Genomic DNA, 18216 nt, shown 5'->3' on the forward strand with positions numbered 1-18216 from the left:
ATTTTGATAGCTCTGTTTTTATTCTTCTCTTTTTAAATCTTTCATGAGAACTCTGTTTTTCATATTTAGTTTGTCGGCTATATTACTAATATTTGCAAAGTTTATTTGAGGTAACCACAAAAAACCCAAATAATTTATGGCCAAACATTTGTAGAAAATATATTTAGTTAATTATTTCCACCCATTAGAAATGGCATTTTGACTTTCTAATATATACTAGGACTTTACCATATAGTACTCACATGGCAGGGAATTCAACATAAAGTAGTTCTGTCTTAGATCCTCCAAGCAAATAGTTTTAATCAAGAACCAAAAGTATTTCAATATAATAGCGGAGCCTTATAGAAAAGATCACAATGCCCAAAATATTAGCTCTGATGTTCTTTGATTTCCCATAATCAAATGTAGCTTACACTCTGCTTCTAGTGAAATTCTAAAATATTTTATAGGCACTAAAAATCTACAAATTATATATACTTTATTAGAAACTTTTACCTGGCATCCTATAAAAAAGTCTTTTACCATTTCCATCATTTGTCTGTAAATATCTACTGTCTGAGGACCAGTCCAGGTGAGTGATGAAACTAAGTGATCCAACACATTCCCCAAATTTTTTATAACGCTGAGCAACTCCATAAATATCAACTGAGCTGTCATTGCATCCAACAGCAAGGTACGTTCCATCTGGGGAATATTTTAACTCATGAATTGCCTCCTTCCTATCTTTAATATGTACAACTTCTGTCATATCTCTGTAAAGAAAAAAAAAGATCATATGAAAAGGTACCTACAGAATTAGTTCAGTTTTCAAATGTGTCTAAAATGACTGTGAGGCTGTATCCAGTATTTATAAGCCATAAAACAAATGTAGATGAGACAAAGAGTATTAATTCAGGAATAATTATTCTGTTGAACAGAAATATATGAGGACAACATATGCTGGAAGTAGATAAAAATGCTGAATTTCAGTCCTTAAATTACTTTATTTTTAAGTAGTTTAAAGATTCATACTAAATTTCTAAAGTCACACAATAAAGGAAATAAAGTCAGATTTTTATGATGAAGTTCCTTACAAATACTGAATTTATGAAAAATGCTTAATTATAAACACCATGATTTTCAAATAAATTTTTGTAATGAGCCAAATGTGCAAAGTCACATTCAGGAAATAAAGAAACAAGGAATTCATTTGTATTATTTCAGTAATACACTTGAATATATATCTTTACGTAGCTACCATTAGTTATTTTTATTTCAACCTCCTCCATCTTTTTTAATAGAACACAAATTCTTCCCATTTATGGATGATGCTGACCAGTGAAGTTAAACATTTTTTTCAATCATGTCTTATAATTGAGTTTCCACGCAGGTATTGGTAGCAGCCATAAAAATAGATAAACAGTTAAGTTTAACACAACTGAGTTTCCAAAGTTGTGGACTTGGTCGGGAGTGGGAGAAGAGGGAAGCAATGAGGGAGAAGGGCAGGAGGAAGGGAGAATTCTTATTTCCAATTAGTGCCAGGGACTTTTTCCTATATAAATTTTGTATTACCCATCGGTAATGCTCTAAGTAGATAATTTCAAAAACAGAAGTTTAAATAGATAGTTCCCAATTTTTAAAGTTTCAATATGGCCAATTTAAAGCAATCAAACTCAAAATTTCTTTCAGCAACACTCACTAAGTACTTAACTTTGTTTTAGGCACATGGGATACAAAGATGAACTCTTCTTCCATCAAAGATGGATATAAAGTAATTAAACTTCATAAGTGGTAAAATGCAGTGAGTGCTCAAAAGGTATGTGTGAAGTTCTACAAAAAATACTGAAAAAGGATTAAGACTAGACTAAAGGCAGGAAAGGGTCAAGGAAGAATGATATCTATTTTGAGCATAAAACCGGAGGAGTTGGCTAAGTATAAAAGAGGAAAGAATGTTTTCCAGGAAGAAGACACGGAATGAGAAAAGGCATGGAAGTATGCAAGTATATGGCACCTCTAAAGAACAGTAAATAATATAACGCGAATACAAGAATAAGTGGGAAAAGTTGTGATTGATGTGGTTAAAGAAAGAAACTGAGGACAACATGTGACAGATATGATATGTTGCCAAGGAGTTTGAGCTTCGCTCTGGTGTTAATTATATAAAGAAAGAGATGAAATCAGCCCCTTAGCTATAGAAGAAGATCAAAATAAAACAAAGGAAGGAAAAATAGTACTTTTTTTTTTTAAAGCTTTCCCGGTCAACAACAGTTTTGCATTAGACCCTGAACTTGCAAGGTCCTCTTACCTAGACTCATGTAGCTACCTCTATACTTCCCAGTGACTCCTTCTTTCAACTTTTAATTAAATCTATGCATCTTATTTCCCTTTCTCCATATCTATCTATCTATCCATCCATCCATCCATCTACATCTATATGGAACAAGATTTTTATGAAAACGTTTAAGGCACCATTTGATAGTTTTTACTTTTTATGCCTTCTTTATTAAAGATATTACCATTCTAATCTTATTCACAAACATTAATTAAAATGCTCCTGGAAAATTCTCCAGAATTATTTTGGTATTTTTTTTTTTACAGCTTTTTTGTTCCAGAGACGTAACTGCTCCCAATTAAAAAGAGAAATAAACGTGGCTTATGAACCAGGTTGGCTCTTGCTTTCTGTCACTATGCCCCTGCCCACCAAGAAACACACACACATGCACACAGAAGAAACCAACAGTGATGGAGAGATTCTGATTGACTGATTGGTTTTGTGGTATCCATTATGTTATTACATCAACACTAGGAATTATGACTGTCTTCTCTCATGAAGAAGTTTCTTTGAAAAATTTATATGAAAGAAGACTATTAGATGAAATGTATTAATTTAAAAAGAACCTGAATTAAATCTTCTGGTAAACTGCTATGTGAATTATATGGTTTCTTCAAGAAGCAGAGGGAGGTCAAAGCCTGGGAACACTCATACATTAGCAATTTGTAACACAAAACCTCACAGAAGTAAAGTGATGATCCAAGTGTTGATCTGAGCATATAACAGGAGAACTGTTTCTAGCTGAGGGAGTTGGCAGAGACAGACTAAAGGAAGTGGAATTTAAACTTCATTCTGAAAAATTAATGGGACTTAGCTCAGCAGAAGACAGGAACTGGGAGGTAAAGAGCCCACATTCCAGCAGAGAAAACAAGATGTAAAAGAGCTGATGGCAAGAGAAAGTATTCAAGCTCAGCTTGAGAAGGCCAGTGTAATTTGCCTGACACAAGCAAAGAGGGCTTTGGTGTGAGATGAGTCTGATGACAGAGGCTGAGGGAAAATCATGAAAGGCCCCAGAGATCTTAAGATTTTTGGCCTTAATTTGTCAGTTTAAGCTAGGGTAGGGTGAATCAATCAGATCACTGATCTGGTTCGACAGTAAAAAAACAAATTGAAGGAGAAGGGTCAAGACCAGTTAGAAGGCTACCACAGATGGCAGTCACTCAGCCTTCAGAAGGAAGTGAAATGATTTGAAATACATACTATACATATTATAGTCTCTAGTATTACAGTATATAATATATAGTATATGTTAAAGACATAATTCTGATCTTATTCACAGACATTCATTAAAATGCTCTTAAAAAAGTAAAATCAAGAGGATGTGGTGATGGATTAGAATTGGTGGCTTAGAGAGAGAGGTATCAAGGATAACTCCCAGGTTTTGGGCTAGTACAAGAGCATGGAAAATGGTGCCATTCACTAGAATGGGGCCCAGAGACTGATCAGTTTGCAAGAGAGGATTATGGGCTCAGTTTGGGACATGCTGAATTGCAGATGCCTTTGAGACATCCAAGTGATGCTGAATAAGCCACTGAATATGCATGGCTGGAGTTCAGAGGAGAGATCAGGATTGGAGCTACGCATCTGGGATCATCAGGCTATATGAGTGGTAACTGAAGCTAGAGGCAGTATGAAATTACCTAAAGAGAAAATACAGAGTAAAAAGAGCAGAAAGCCCAGGTCTGAGCTTTGAGGCACTCCACTATTTGCTGGGTAGGCAGTAGATAATTAGCCTAAAAAGAATATGGAGCCAGAGAAGTAGGCTGAAAAGAGCAAGAGAATTAACACTCAAGGCCAGGGAAGAAATGTTTTGAGAAGGAGCAAGCGATTCAGGGAGTCAAATACTGCTGAGAATCAATTTAGATGAGAACTGAAAAAACGTCTCCTTTCTTTAGTGATAGGGTACTATTAGTGAGGGTTTATTCAATGCAAAGATGAAGGCAAAAGCTATATTGGTATGGAGGTAGAAAGTTGATAAGTTAATTGGAAGAAAAGAGACAGCATATTAGGCAATTTTTTGAGAATTTTACTGTGAAAGATAGGAGAGCAGAAACATGATATAATTAGAAAGGGTCTTAGGTTCAAGGTAGGAATTTTAGGATAGGACATATTGGAGCATGTTTTAATAGTACCCTTGGCACAGGGGGAGAGGGACAAAAAAACTTTGATGTAAAAATATAATGGACATATACAAAGAGTTACTTTTTTAAAGCCAGGAAACAGCTTTTGGAATTTATTATTCTCAAGAAACAGAGCAGACAAAATATAAATAGGTTGAAAAAAATTTTTAAATAAATGCATGGTTAGGGAAAAACTATCCCAATCCTTTTAAAGTTGATATAATGTAGTAGCGACACTTTCAGAAAGAGACAAATGGCTAGCCATTGGTAGAATCTAAAATGGCAACGTCAATGTTTTTCACAACTAAAGTCTACCCCATAACCTGCAGGAAATCTTATTCTATCTTCAGCATAATTGATTAAAGGTGCTTATCAATGAAGCTCTCCCATTGAAGTCTCCCTAACTATTCATGAGAATGAATCAGTGCCTCTGAGGAGTTTGGGGTTGATAACACCACGCAGCCCATTATAAGTCAATGTTATATATCTTCTAACTGGAAAAAGATTTGCAATTTTTCATTTGAATAGATGAATTAGTGTTTCTTTTAACATAAAATTGTTAACATTTTTTGTCACAAGGAAAAGGAAGGAACTTCTAGGAAGTTATGTGACTTTGCCCCGGCACATCACCTTATATCCCAATTTAAGAATCAGTGTGTTGCATTCCAATCTACTGTATTCTATGTTCCTCCAATCGTAACATAACCATTCCTGTGAGGGTACTTAGTACTGCTATACTTATGAATCCTGCTTTATGATATGGAAAATATACACAGCAAACCAAGAAGAAATAGTGACCAGGTAAATTTAGAAGGATTAAGAATATTTTGTGAGTTAGAATTTTTTGGTTAAACTACAAAGGCATTTAACAGTCATAATAACCATTCCAACAATCCTGTCAGCAATGCTGGACTCAGTTGCTAACATAGTGACTTATTAGAGATAAGAATTTATACACCCAGTTTCTTGCATACAATAATTGAAAGGGCAAGTAAATGTGTAATAAAAAAAAAATCACTATTTTAATGCATACCAGGTATATGATAGGAATTCTTATAAGCATCTTAAATTTTTGGTTAAAAACAACATAAATGTACTTAATGCTAGTGAATTTTATGTTAAAAATGGTTAAAATGGTCAATTTTATATTAGGCATATTTTATCACAATAAAAAATTAGATTAAGAAAAAAATTTTAGTATATCTCATTGTAAAAACTTGTCCCAGAAAGAGCATCTATAGAAGCTCAGAAGTACAAGAGAACATGTATCTCAAGAAGCAAAAGATGTTTTATATATGTTGAAAGAAAAAGATTGAGGTAGAAAGTAACAGACTGGAGAGAGGCACTACAGGCTACGTTAAGGATTATGAACTTCATCCTAAGGACAGTGCAAAGCTTTTATCATATTCTTAAAAGAGGAGGGATGCAAACAAATGTGTTTTAAAAGGCATCACCATAACTGTAGACTGAAAAAAGGTCTTGAAGGAAGCAAAACAAGAGGTAGCGAGACCAGCTGAGACGCTAGTCCACCACCCAGTTAGAAGATGGCAGAAGCCTACACAAGAGTACAATGGTGAGAACGGAAGGAAGCAGATTAATTTGAGAGCTATTTAGGAAGTAGAGTCTTCAGAACTCTGTGATTAACTAGACAACGAAGGCAAAAGAGAAAAACTAATGGTTTCTAGATTGGGCAATCAGGTAGATAGATGGTCCAACCATTTACTAAGCTAGAGAAAAAAAGATACCATAAACACTTATTCTTGTGAACATGCATGAATCTACAATAAATTTTTAATGGCTGTATAGAATTCAATTGAATTCAATTGAATGAATTGTACCTATAATTCAACACAAGACGTTAATGGCTCTAACGAATTTTGTAAACTTTTCTAATTATAGAAACAAAGGAGAGGATGCAGGCATTTTTTTCAAGGCATAAAGCTGCAAATAACAAGAAAAATATTCACTCATTTTTAACAGCCCCAAAGTCTCCACTCCACCCGCCTCTGCCCCTTTCAATCTCCTTTTGATCCTCAGAGGATCTTTCCTGAAAATCAATACTATCAAGGAATGGAAGTCAGGACGCAAACTTATAGCTCAAAATCTTAGCCATTAATTGACTAAGCATTCTTAACCACCAAAACCAAGGTTTTTGAGTTAACCTAATTTTCTGACAAAGTCATTTTAATAAATATGTTTTTTATATTTAATGAAACTAGTATCTGACATATATATATATTAAGAAAGAAGGAAAAGAAAATGGGTAAAAACGATGGGTATTACATATTCTATCTCATTTAACAGAATTTTACTATCTGTTTCTATTTCTACCCTAATACCATACCTTACTCTAAGTACAGTGAATGAGCCATCCTTCATCCCAAGGGCAAGATGGATTCCATCTACATTTACAGCTGCACAACGAATTGGTTCTTCCATATTACACCTTGCTATTAGTGCATGATCTACTAGGCTCCATATCCTGTAACATTTAATTAAAATAATAGTTAACTGATGTACGCTTAAAAAATGAGAGACTCTATGAAAAGTTTTAGTTAAGATAATCTCATTTTAAGTAGGTAAGATAAATCTAGATTTTAAACGTATACTTTGTGGCAGGGAATTCATAAAATGACAATGGTTAACAGAATCTTTCAATTTTAAAACAATATGATGACACGAGTTTTTTCCAATCATTCATTTTAGGTAGACAATGTCTACCCTGATCAAAGGGGAGATATATATATATTTATACATATATAAATAGTATAGCGGTATATGTATGTACTATAGAGTCTTTTAAAGATAACACTTAGGACTACACAAATTCAGAGTGTGTTCCAGACTCTAATATTAGAAATCTACAACAAAAAGATAAGTAGAAAATACTCATGGTTTGAAAAGTAGGAATTACATTTCCAAATAACCCAAAGGACAAAGACAAAATCCTAATGAAAATTAGTTAATATTTTGAAGTAAGTTAGAACAAAACTGCTTCATATCAAAACTTGTGGGATATGGCTGAAATCATACTTAGGGAAAACTTTAAATGCAAACATTATAAAAACAAAGACAGACTACAATTTAATGAACAGGCATCTACCAAAGGAGTTAGGAAAAGATCAGCAAAAGGAAACAGATTATTAAATGTTTTTATAGCAGTATGTATCTTTAAAAAAAAAACCTTCTGTTTGTTGCTGTTTTATAGAAAAAATGTTTTTAGATATTGTTTTTATATCTGGGAAATGTGCTAAATTCTCTTTTTAATTCCAATAATTTCTCTGCATTTTCCTTTTGACTTTCTACGTATACAACCGTAATACCTGCAAGTGACAGTTGTTTCTTCCTTTCCAATCCAAATATCTAGATCTCTCTCTAAATATAAATATATATACATATATACATATATTTGACCTTACTGTGCTAACAAAGACTTCTAGTCCATAGCTGAATATAATGAAGAACAGAATGGTTAAAGTGGGCATCACTGTCTTCTTCCTGATTTCACAGGAAAACTCTCAATGTTTCAACATCAAATATGGTATTTACTGAAGACCTTCTATGCTCTACCACAGGGGTCACCCAACCACAGCCTGTGGGCCAAACTGAGCCCACTCCCTGTTTTTGCATAGTCTGCAAGCTAAGAATGGTTTTTACATTTTTAAATGGTTGAAAAAAATTAAAGGAATAACATCTTGAGACATGAGAAAATAATATAAAATTCAAATTTCAGTAACCATAAATCAAGTTTTACGGGAACACAGCCACACTTGTTTGTTTACATATCGTCTGTGGCCACTTACACACTACAGAGGCAGAACTGAGTTGTTGCAAAACAGACTGTAGACGGTATGTGACGCTCACATCACTTTGCAATGCTTCTTCAGTGCACTACAAATCGCAGTGACCTGGTTATAATCTGATAGAATTTTGAGTGCTATGTGTATTATCTTAGGGTAACACTTTACTATATCATGTCAAAACAAAAAAAAAAGGGAGAAGTAAACTTCGAATGTTGCATTCTTAAGGCAAAGTGAAGTATGGATCATACTGTTATTAAATTAGGTGGTAAAGCATTATGTTTATTATGCAATGACACCATAGCTGTCTTAAGAATATAAATGCATATTAACATTACCAGACTAAGCACTCATCACAATATTTTCAACTAACAGGAAAGCAATGGTCAGAGAAATTAAAAAATCTAAAACAAAATATCTCATCACAGAATTTCTTTACAAATTTAAAAATTACGAGATTTTAATAAAACTAAGTTTCTGAGTGGTTCATTTGTTAAGCAAGCAAGGAAAGCTGTTTATTGGCAATCGATTAACTAAATCATTTTGGATTGCAGCAGCTGGAGAAATGTCCAGAGAAAATAACTCTGTTTAAGACTATTAGTCTTTTGGCAAGAACAGTTGCTCAAAGAATTATATGAGTGTTGCAAACACCACCAATGGTTAATTAAAAAGCAAGGCCTAGGGCTGACCCTGTGGCGTAGTGGTTGGGTTCGCATGCTCCACTTTCACAGCTCGGGGTTCATCGGTTCAGATCCGGGGTGCAGACCTACACACTGCTTATTAAGCCATGCTGCGGCAGCATCCCACATAGAAGAACTAGAAAGACTTACAACAAGGATATACAACAATGTACTTGGGCTTTGGTGAGGAAAAAAAGCAAGGCATATAATTTTGAGTGGTTTTCCTTGAATCTTAATGAGTCAACAGATGTTACTGATACTACTCGGTTGTTTATTTGAGTCAATGCCAAGTTTGAAGTAGTGAAGAATTAGCTTCTATGAATAGTCTATGTGGAACAACTACAGGCTAGAATATTTTCAAAGACATTAGTGAGAAAGCACTAATCCAACACAACATAAAGTGGAATCAGATGGTGGTAAAAAAAATATGCGCAGAAAAAAAAAGTTTAGACAAATTTACAGACTGTGAAAATGTAGGTGTTTAAAGCCTGTGATTTCTTCATTGTATTATTCTTTAGCAAATATTTTGCAAAAATATTTTGAATTGTGTTTCTGAACCAATAGTGTAAACGGTGAACTTCCTTTGCTCCTGTGGATTTAACCATCAGTTCTGAATTTCTGTCAGGAATAGAAGCCAAAAACCCTGACTTGCCCTACCACACAGCAGCTTAATGGCTAGGAGTAGTAAGGTTTTATTAAGACATTTTTGATCTCATAGCCAAGACTGAAATTTTTCTGAACCAGAACTGCCCTCAACTTCTATTATTAAACACTGAATGGCTTTGGAAATTAGCTTTTGTTGCAGATTTGATACTGTTTCTTAATGAATTCAATCTAAAATTATAAGGCAAAAGCAGGACTTACATGTGAAACTTATACCGTGGTAAAGTTATTTGACAACAATTAACGTTGTTTGAATAACAATATCAAGCTGCTTTATATACTTTCTGTGTATCAAAACTTAAAACAAAAAGCAAGATCTCCAATCCCACATAAATTTGCAGTAGGTATTTTTTCAGAGCCTAATCTATAGTTTTAGCATGGTATGTTGGATTACTTTCCTTGGGCAGCCCTGGGTCTTGACTTCTGCCCCAAGGGCCCAGGAGAAAGCCATAAGCAAAACCCAAGTTTATTCAATGGAAGAAAAATGTCCTCAGGGCAAAAGTGGCTTTGGCCCACTGGTGCTCCTAAATTCCCATTTTCTTTCACAATGTGGCTGACAGTTCCTTACTCTCTTGACTGTTCTTGGCACACACAGTTAAAGTGATTTACATTTTAACTAGCATTTTTAGTTGTTTTCAACGGAAGAGTTCTTTCCAAAGAACTTGCCCACCAATAATAGAAACAAGCCTGAGCAATTACTTTTTAAAGGACCAGCTGCCCTTTTTTCAACAGCTATGCAGCAGCTAACAGTAGTTCTCCTAAAATGAAAGGAACTATAAAATAGTTCCTAGCAAAGCACACAGGTAAAGTGTAGCCCCACAGCAAATTTCCACCTGGACACAGAGCTATGGCATCTCCCACCCCGATAAAACCAAGCAGCACAATGACAGTAAATGGCATGAATGATTAACATATTATTTAAAAAATCAGTAGTTATTTGTAAAGAATTAGGTTGCATCCCCACTTCAATCCTTACACTAAAGTAAACTTTACACAGATTAGGAGTTAAACATAAAAAATAAAACCACTAATGTACTAGAAGAATATATTGGAAAACTTTTTAACTTCGGGGAAGATTTCTCTGATAGAAAACTCAGACGTCATAAAAGAAAATACTGATAAATTCAGCTATATAAAAGAAAATAACAACAGAAAGACTTTTGCACGGCAAAAAAACAACCCAAACAAAGTAAAAAGCAAGTAACAAACTGGTGAAAATTATTAAAATTATTTGCGGGGCCAACCCCATGTGTAGTGGTTGGATTTGGCACACTCCACTTCGGTAGTTCAGGTTCATGGGTTCGGTTCCGGGGCACAGACCTCCACCACTCAATCAGCCATGCTGTGGCAGCAACCCACATGTGAAGTGGAGGAAGACTGGCACAGATGTTAGCTCAGAGCTAATCTTCCTCAAGCAAAAAAAGATTGGCAACTGATGTTAGCTCAGGACTAATCTTCCTCAGGAGAAAAAAAATTATTTGCAACTTAGGTCACAAAGGGTAAGGATATATTATATAGATAATATATAAAGAACTGCTAAAAATAAAGGAGAAAAAGATCTACAACCCTACACAAAAAAATGGCAAGAAATGTGAATAGATCATAGAAAGGATTCTAGGAAACTAAATATTTTTTAAACTAGTAAATGGGAAAGAATTAAGCACTTTTCTGCTTTTCCTGTACAAATTGTACCCAGGATAGCTAAATAGTTGACAAAGAGAAATTCTCTTTATAGAAATATGGTAGCTAATAAATGAAAAATAAATGATAAAAAAAAAGTTAGAATACCACCATTTGATACTCTTAATAAAATAATAGATCTAGGTCATGCATTCTCGATAGGGGCAATATTGCGCCAAAGGGGCTAAAAATTAGTTCTTAAGGATGGAAATTTTAAATACTACAATTGTTTGTGGCTCTCTGAAGGGCCATAGTAGAAAAACAGATATACAGGTTTTCGTGGTGTTAAAATTTCATAGGGAGGAGGTATGACCAGGGAAAAAAGTTTGAAACATCTCATTAGGAAAGCAACAATTTAAAAAAAGGTTGAGAAACAGTGATCTATATAAAAACCATCAATGGCTGCTAACATGACAAAAAAAGAGACTTCATATCACACACCATCAAACAAGGATACATATCACCACCTAAGAAATATTCTTGGTAAAAATTCATAAGTGCATCTCATCAAAACTCTAGATCTAACTATCGGTTTACAGGTTACATGGAAGAGAGGATATGTTAAAATATGCTATGAGTACGCTATTAGCCAAATCCAGAAGGTGGGGAAGTCCAGAGGGCAAACACTTATTTTCTTGAACAAATAAACTGTAAGAACACAAAAAAATGAAGGAAGAAAGCTATAGAATAAAAGAAATTTAAAGGACATATCAACAATTGCATTATGAGGACCTTATTTGGAGCCTAATTCTAAGAAGCCAAAGTAATGCTGTGTGCTGCACTGTGTGTTGTTGTGGTGTGTACTGTGGTGATGTTTAGAGTTATCTTTTAGAGCTACAAATGGAAATATTTACAGATGAAATAGGAAAAAAAGACAGTGATAAAGTGGAAAAAACATCTCAACACATTAACCAGTGGTTCTCAAACTTTAGTGTACATCATAGCCACCTGACGTCTTGTTAAAACACAAATTAATGAACTTCTGATATTAGGTCCTGGATAAGTCATGATAATTTGCATTTCTTACAAGTTCCCTGGTAATACTGATGCTGCTGGTCAAAAACCACACTTTGAGAACCACTGTCATAGAAAAAGGGCTACTTTCTTTAATACGTAGACATGTTATTAGATCCTATTTTTAAATAACTAGAAAAAGACAAATGAACTAATAGAAAATAAGGAAAGAGCTTGGACAGCTCACAGAAAAGGAAATACAAATGTCCTCCAAATATATGAAAACATACTCAACACCACTCAATATGAGAAAAATACATGTTTTCAAAACATAACAAGATATTACTTTTTACCTTTTGGGATAATAATTAGCGCTGGCAAAGGTGTGGGAAAATGGACTCGGCTATACATTGTTGATAGGTATGTAAACTGTTGTTGCCTCTGCATAAAGCATTATCAAAATTTAAAATGCATATATCCTTTGAACACTGCTAAGAATTTACCATAGAGATATTCATATTTACACATGTAGAAAATGGCTTAAATATAAGGATAGTCATTGATATCATTGTATTTAATAGCACAAAACCAGAAGAACCTAAACTTTCATCAATAATGGATTAGTTGAATAAATTCCAGTATATCCATGTGGAATATTAAACAGCCATTAAAAGGGTGGAGGTTGCACTGTAATCTGATATGAAAAAAATGCCAACTTATGTTTTTAAGGGAAAAAACAAAATCTCATAAATAGTTAATTCTATTAATTTTAAGTACCTGTAAATTATATTCATGTTATACTATAAGCTGATAAAATTTAAATCCAAATTTTTTTTAAAGTTTTTCTTGTGTTTAGCTAACAACAAAATCCAGCCTATGCAATTATCTTATGATTTGCTTACCTGACTGAACGATCATCACTTCCAGTCACGGCCAAAGGTTTAGTAGGATGGATGGCAAGTGCCCAAAGTTCACCTTCACAATGCCCTTGCATAATCAGGAAAGGTTTATTTCTTTCATGTACCACAATTTCAAAAATCTCACTGTCCTGTGTTCCAACTAGAATGTGGTCACCTCGCCAACAAACACTCCTCACAGACAAACCTAGTAAAAAATGAATTGTATTTAAGATCAATGCTGTGATAACAGAATGCAAATCTGCCTAATCAACATTAATTTTTGTATCTTTTATACCTTAAATATAACAGAAAAGGGATCAGCAAGTCTTTGATCCACACATTTTCTTCATTTATCCATATTGTTTTCTATGTGGAATGATATTTCTCTGTTTTTTGTTTGCTCGTTTTGTTTGTTTTGGTCCTATTGTTGTTTGTTTGGTTTTTTGAGGAAGATTAGCCCTGACCTAACATCTGCTGCCAATCCTCCTCTTTTTGCTGAGGAAGACCAGCCCTGAGCTAACATCCGTGCCCATCTTCCTCTACTTTATATGTGGGACACCTGCCACAGCATGGCTTGCCAAGCGACACCATGTCTGCACCCAGGATCCAAACTGGTGAACCCTGGGCTGCCAAAGAGGAACACGTGAACTTAACCCCTGGGCCACGGGGCCAGCCCCTATTTCTCTGTTTTTATATACCTAATTTCTACCCATCCTTCAAGACATACACTCTTCTTCCATATTAGACAACTTGAGTCATAGTCTGACCACTTCCTCAGCCAAAGTCTTATATAACACAGTTTGTATCATCCAAAAAGTTAATTATTCAGGGATTACTTTTCTTTTTAAAAGATTTTATTTTTGTCCTTTTTCTCCCCAAAGCCCCCCAGTACATAGTTATATATTCTTCGTTGTGGGGCCTTCTAGTTGTGGCATGTGGGACGCTGCCTCAGCCTGGTTTGATGAGCAGTGCCATGTCCGCACCCAGGATTCGAACCAACGAAACACTGGACCGCCTGCAGCAGAACGCGAGAACTTAACCACTCGGCCACGTGGCCAGCCCCTCAGGGGTTACGTTTATGGAATTATATTATTTTTCTAGTATAATAATCTGACTTTTCATGTGTCTATATTTCATTTCTTCAATCTGCTCAAAAAATCATTAAGAAGAGAGACTTCCACTTTTCCTGTATACTCCACAATCCTTTTTGTAACCTCAGGAAAGCTAGTGTTTCTCTCAGTTTTCTCATCTATATAACACGGCCAACATAAAGGGGCTGTGTACCTCACAATGCTGTTGTGAGGATCAAATAAGAAAAAGTGTCAAATTATTTTGTAAACTTTAAAGTACAATAATGCTCAGCAAAACTAATGAAAATGCTATAACAGTTAACATTTACTGGATGATTATTATGTGTCAGACACTCTTCTAAACGTTTTACGCCTATTAACTCATTTAATCCTATGAGGCAGTTATTCTTATTCTCATTTTACAGATGAGGTTAAATAATGCAGCCCGAGGTCACACACCTGGTAAGCAACTAAAACATGGCTTATACATAAAACTGTGTAACTTCCAATCCTACTCTTATAATACCACAATAGTGAAAATATGTTTATTTCTATAGTGAAAGATTCTGTTTTATTACACCAACTTTTTAAAATCCCCAAAAGAAAAAAATATCTCCTGACGGCTGACAAATTTGGATGAAGGAAAAACACATCCACACGCATTTAAATCATCCTGAACAAAAGTTCCCCCAAATGTCAACACGCTTTATTTTCAACAGTTTATTCGCTAAATAGTTACATCCAGCATTCTAAGAGCAAAACGTTCTCAGAATCCAAGGTTACCAAAGTAAGTACCTATCACATGTCTCTGTAGGTCCCATTATAACAGGCATTAGACATATGAAATAATCTTTCTCATAACAGTAAACCTAGATTATCTTAGGCAAAGTTTCTCCTCTTCAATAGAAGGATTTCAATTAAATATACACAGTATAAAGGGACAAATGTAAGTCTCACTTATGTCTAGTGAAAGACACAGACAATCCTTGGTACATTTAGAATTTGCCTAGTAATAAGACATCTGCTTTCTTATTACCTTTGTATCCCTGGTCTGTTTCCCTGAGATCAATCACAGTAATTGGTTTAAAAGTTAAATCCCAAAGACGAATACAGCCGTCTCTGCCACCAGTAGCAAAACCTTCTTCACAAGCATTCATGCTAAAAATTCCCGCCTAGAAGAAGAAATAAAATAATTTAATACGATATGCTTTTTAAGAAAATCTACTATATAAGGCAGAAACCCACTTTAAAAGATTTTGATATGAGATAGGAATAAACAAAAACATCAGAAAATACAAATGAAAACCTAGAAATAAATTTATGTGTAAATAGAAACTCAATATATGACTAAGGTGATATTTAATGATATGAGCATAACATAAAGTTAAACCATATACCATATATAAAAATGAATTACAGATAAAAAATATTTACATAAAATTCTAAATGCAAAACATAAAACAAATATGTTAGAAAAAGTCAGAACACTTATGTAACTTTTGGCTGTGAGAGATCATTTTATGCATGGCAGGTTATCACAAACCATAAAGGAAAATTTTTAAATTTTTCATATGAGAAAAGATATCATAAGCAAAGAAAAACAGATTGGGGAAATATCTGCAATGTGTATGACTGTCAAAAAGTTAAATCCCTGATATACAAATAAATAAAGGAAAGAAAGTCCAAAACCAACAAAAACCAAAAAAGAGCAAAGGATAAGAAAAGCCAATTAAAAGAAAATGAAATTTCAAGTAGTCAATAAATATATGAAATTTCACAAACAGGGAATAAAACTAAAACAAGAAGTTAGTTACTATTTTCACCCAAAAGACAAGCAAAAATTTACAATCATGATCACATCCTGCGCTGATAAGCATGAGGAAGGGTTTGGTATTTTTATATACTGATGGTGAAAATGTGAACTGCCATAACCTTTGTGGAAAAGAATCTGGTATTTCTAGTCTTTAGGCATTTTGCTTAAAGCAAGTCCTGTTCTAAGTAGTTCTTTAATATGTTTAACGCATAACACATTATATATTTAGCAGTGGTTCATATTAATATATTTAATAACTTTTCTACTTGATCTTACTGCTAACAACGTGACAGCTCTGTGCTCTCTAGCTCCCTTCACTATCTGAGGGATCCAACTGTCAAAAAGCCCAAATCAAAAAACACTAAAAGGTTTTAACAACAGATCTTTTTTCCTGGTTTGTAACTTTTTGATATGAAAATCTCATGAGGTACAAAAATTAAATTCCTTTGCCACTCACTTAACGAATCAGTGATATTAAAATTTAAAAGTTATAGGGGCCTGCCTGGTGGCATAGCAGTTAAGTTCGAGTGCTCCACTTCAGCAGCCCAGGGTTGACTGGTTCAGATGCAGGGCACGGACTTCCACACCATTGATCAAGCCATGCCGTGGTAGGCGTCTCACATATAAAGTAGAGGAAGATGGGCACAGATGTTAGCTCAGGGCCAATCTTCCTCAGTCAAAAAGAGGAGGATTGGTGGTAGATGTTAGCTCAGGGCTAATCTTCCGCAAAAAAAAAAAAAAATAAAAAGTTATATGCTTTTCTAGAACTGTCCCAAATTCTCCATTGGTAAATTAGCCACTAGATCACTATCTTATTCTAATGTGGTTAATCTAGAATACTTTTAGGATGAATTTAACAAGCTTTTTTCCAACACTGCAGTCATGTGCTGCACAGTCTATGACAGACCACATATACCATGGTGGCCTCATAAGATTAGTACCATATAGCCTGGGTGTGTAATTGGCTATACCATCTAGGTTTATGTAGGCACACTCTATGATGTTCACACAACAATGAAATCACCTAACGATGCACTCCTCGGAATGTATCCCTGTCATTAAGCAATGCATGACCATACTCTGAGAAAGACACTAAAGCAATGGTTTGAACAAGATACTAATTACACAAATAAATTTCCATGTGTCTAACTGTATAACGTTTCCTCATTGAAATCTTGAAAACAAACAAATTCAGTTATAATAGCATTTTTCAAGTAACTGAATTGATCAGAAAGTGCTATATTATGTAATCTTTTGTTCTAGGATAAGAAGATAAGTAGTTAACAACTAAAAGTGTTTAAAAATATTTAAATATACTTACAGTATGGGCTCCTTGTATTGTTCGTATCAGATTAATTCCTTTCCAAACATATATATCTCCATTGAGTGCACCAGAATATGTTAATTCATCTCTTGCACAGGCTAGGCACAATATTGTCTGAAGATCACCAGTCTTACCAAAAACCCCTCGTTTTGGGGTCAGAGCATTTCCACATAAACTCCAGAACTAAAAGGTACAAAAAATAATCAAAATTATCAAAGAACGCTTATAAAATAAAGTGAAACATTTCCAATACCTTGATGCTATATTCAAGCAGCAGACTAGAAATTACCTAAGAAATTCCCTTATGATATAATAGCACTCAATATTCACATCCTCATCCTAGTGTTGTCAATAGCTATGTTATAGTAGATAAGTCACTGGTTTCAATCCTTATCTGTAAGAATAAGGGGAATTGAACTAGATTATTTTTAAAATATGCTATGCTTCCCTTAGGCTTCTGAAAACAGTCTACATGAAACTTAGGTAAAAAAGTTGGGAATGGGTTACTAATGAAAAATGAAGATAAGACACCATACACTAACAGGAAAAAGGACCAAACCAAATATTCGATCTCTGATCAAGAGAGTAAAGATGGGGGAGGGGAGTGATTAGTATGTTGCTCTCATGATATTTTCAAAGCTGAGCAATTCTGTTACTTGTAAACCTTAAAAATAAGAGAGATACACATTTGGAATAATTTGTTCATCCTTGGGAGAAGACAAGGAAGTCAAACATAAATCTTCATGACCAGCATTTTTGTTCTTTTACGTAGATTCAGGTAAATTTTAACCATTTTCAGAGAAAAATAAAGAAACAAAAATAGAGTAGGGCAGGGATATACAAATTAAATAGTTCTACATTAAGAAATTAGGACCAGAGAATAAATTCAACTTTATAATAAG

The 18216-nt window shown here is 34.3% G+C and overlaps 1 protein-coding gene across 11 annotated transcripts in view; it reads right to left on the bottom strand.

Annotated features, from left to right (window-relative positions):
- Positions 1–18216, bottom strand: part of EML5 (EMAP like 5) — a 140203-nt gene that overhangs the window by 82826 nt on the left and 39161 nt on the right. For all 11 annotated transcript variants that reach the window (XR_011432098.1, XR_011432099.1, XR_011432097.1 and 8 more), the window contains exons 5-9: positions 17312–17497; positions 15214–15349; positions 13111–13312; positions 6776–6913; positions 496–752 (exon numbers count right to left, since the gene is read on the bottom strand). Coding sequence is in view for 3 of the 11 variants with exons in the window: in XM_023628233.2 (XP_023484001.2) it covers positions 496–752; positions 6776–6913; positions 13111–13312; positions 15214–15349; positions 17312–17497 (919 nt within the window). In the remaining 8 variants the exon portion in view is untranslated. The remainder of the gene's footprint in view (positions 1–495; positions 753–6775; positions 6914–13110; positions 13313–15213; positions 15350–17311; positions 17498–18216) is intronic.

The sequence above is a fragment of the Equus caballus genome, chromosome 24, assembly GCF_041296265.1.
Source record: "Equus caballus isolate H_3958 breed thoroughbred chromosome 24, TB-T2T, whole genome shotgun sequence".
In the NCBI taxonomy this organism is placed as follows: Eukaryota; Metazoa; Chordata; class Mammalia; order Perissodactyla; family Equidae; genus Equus; species Equus caballus.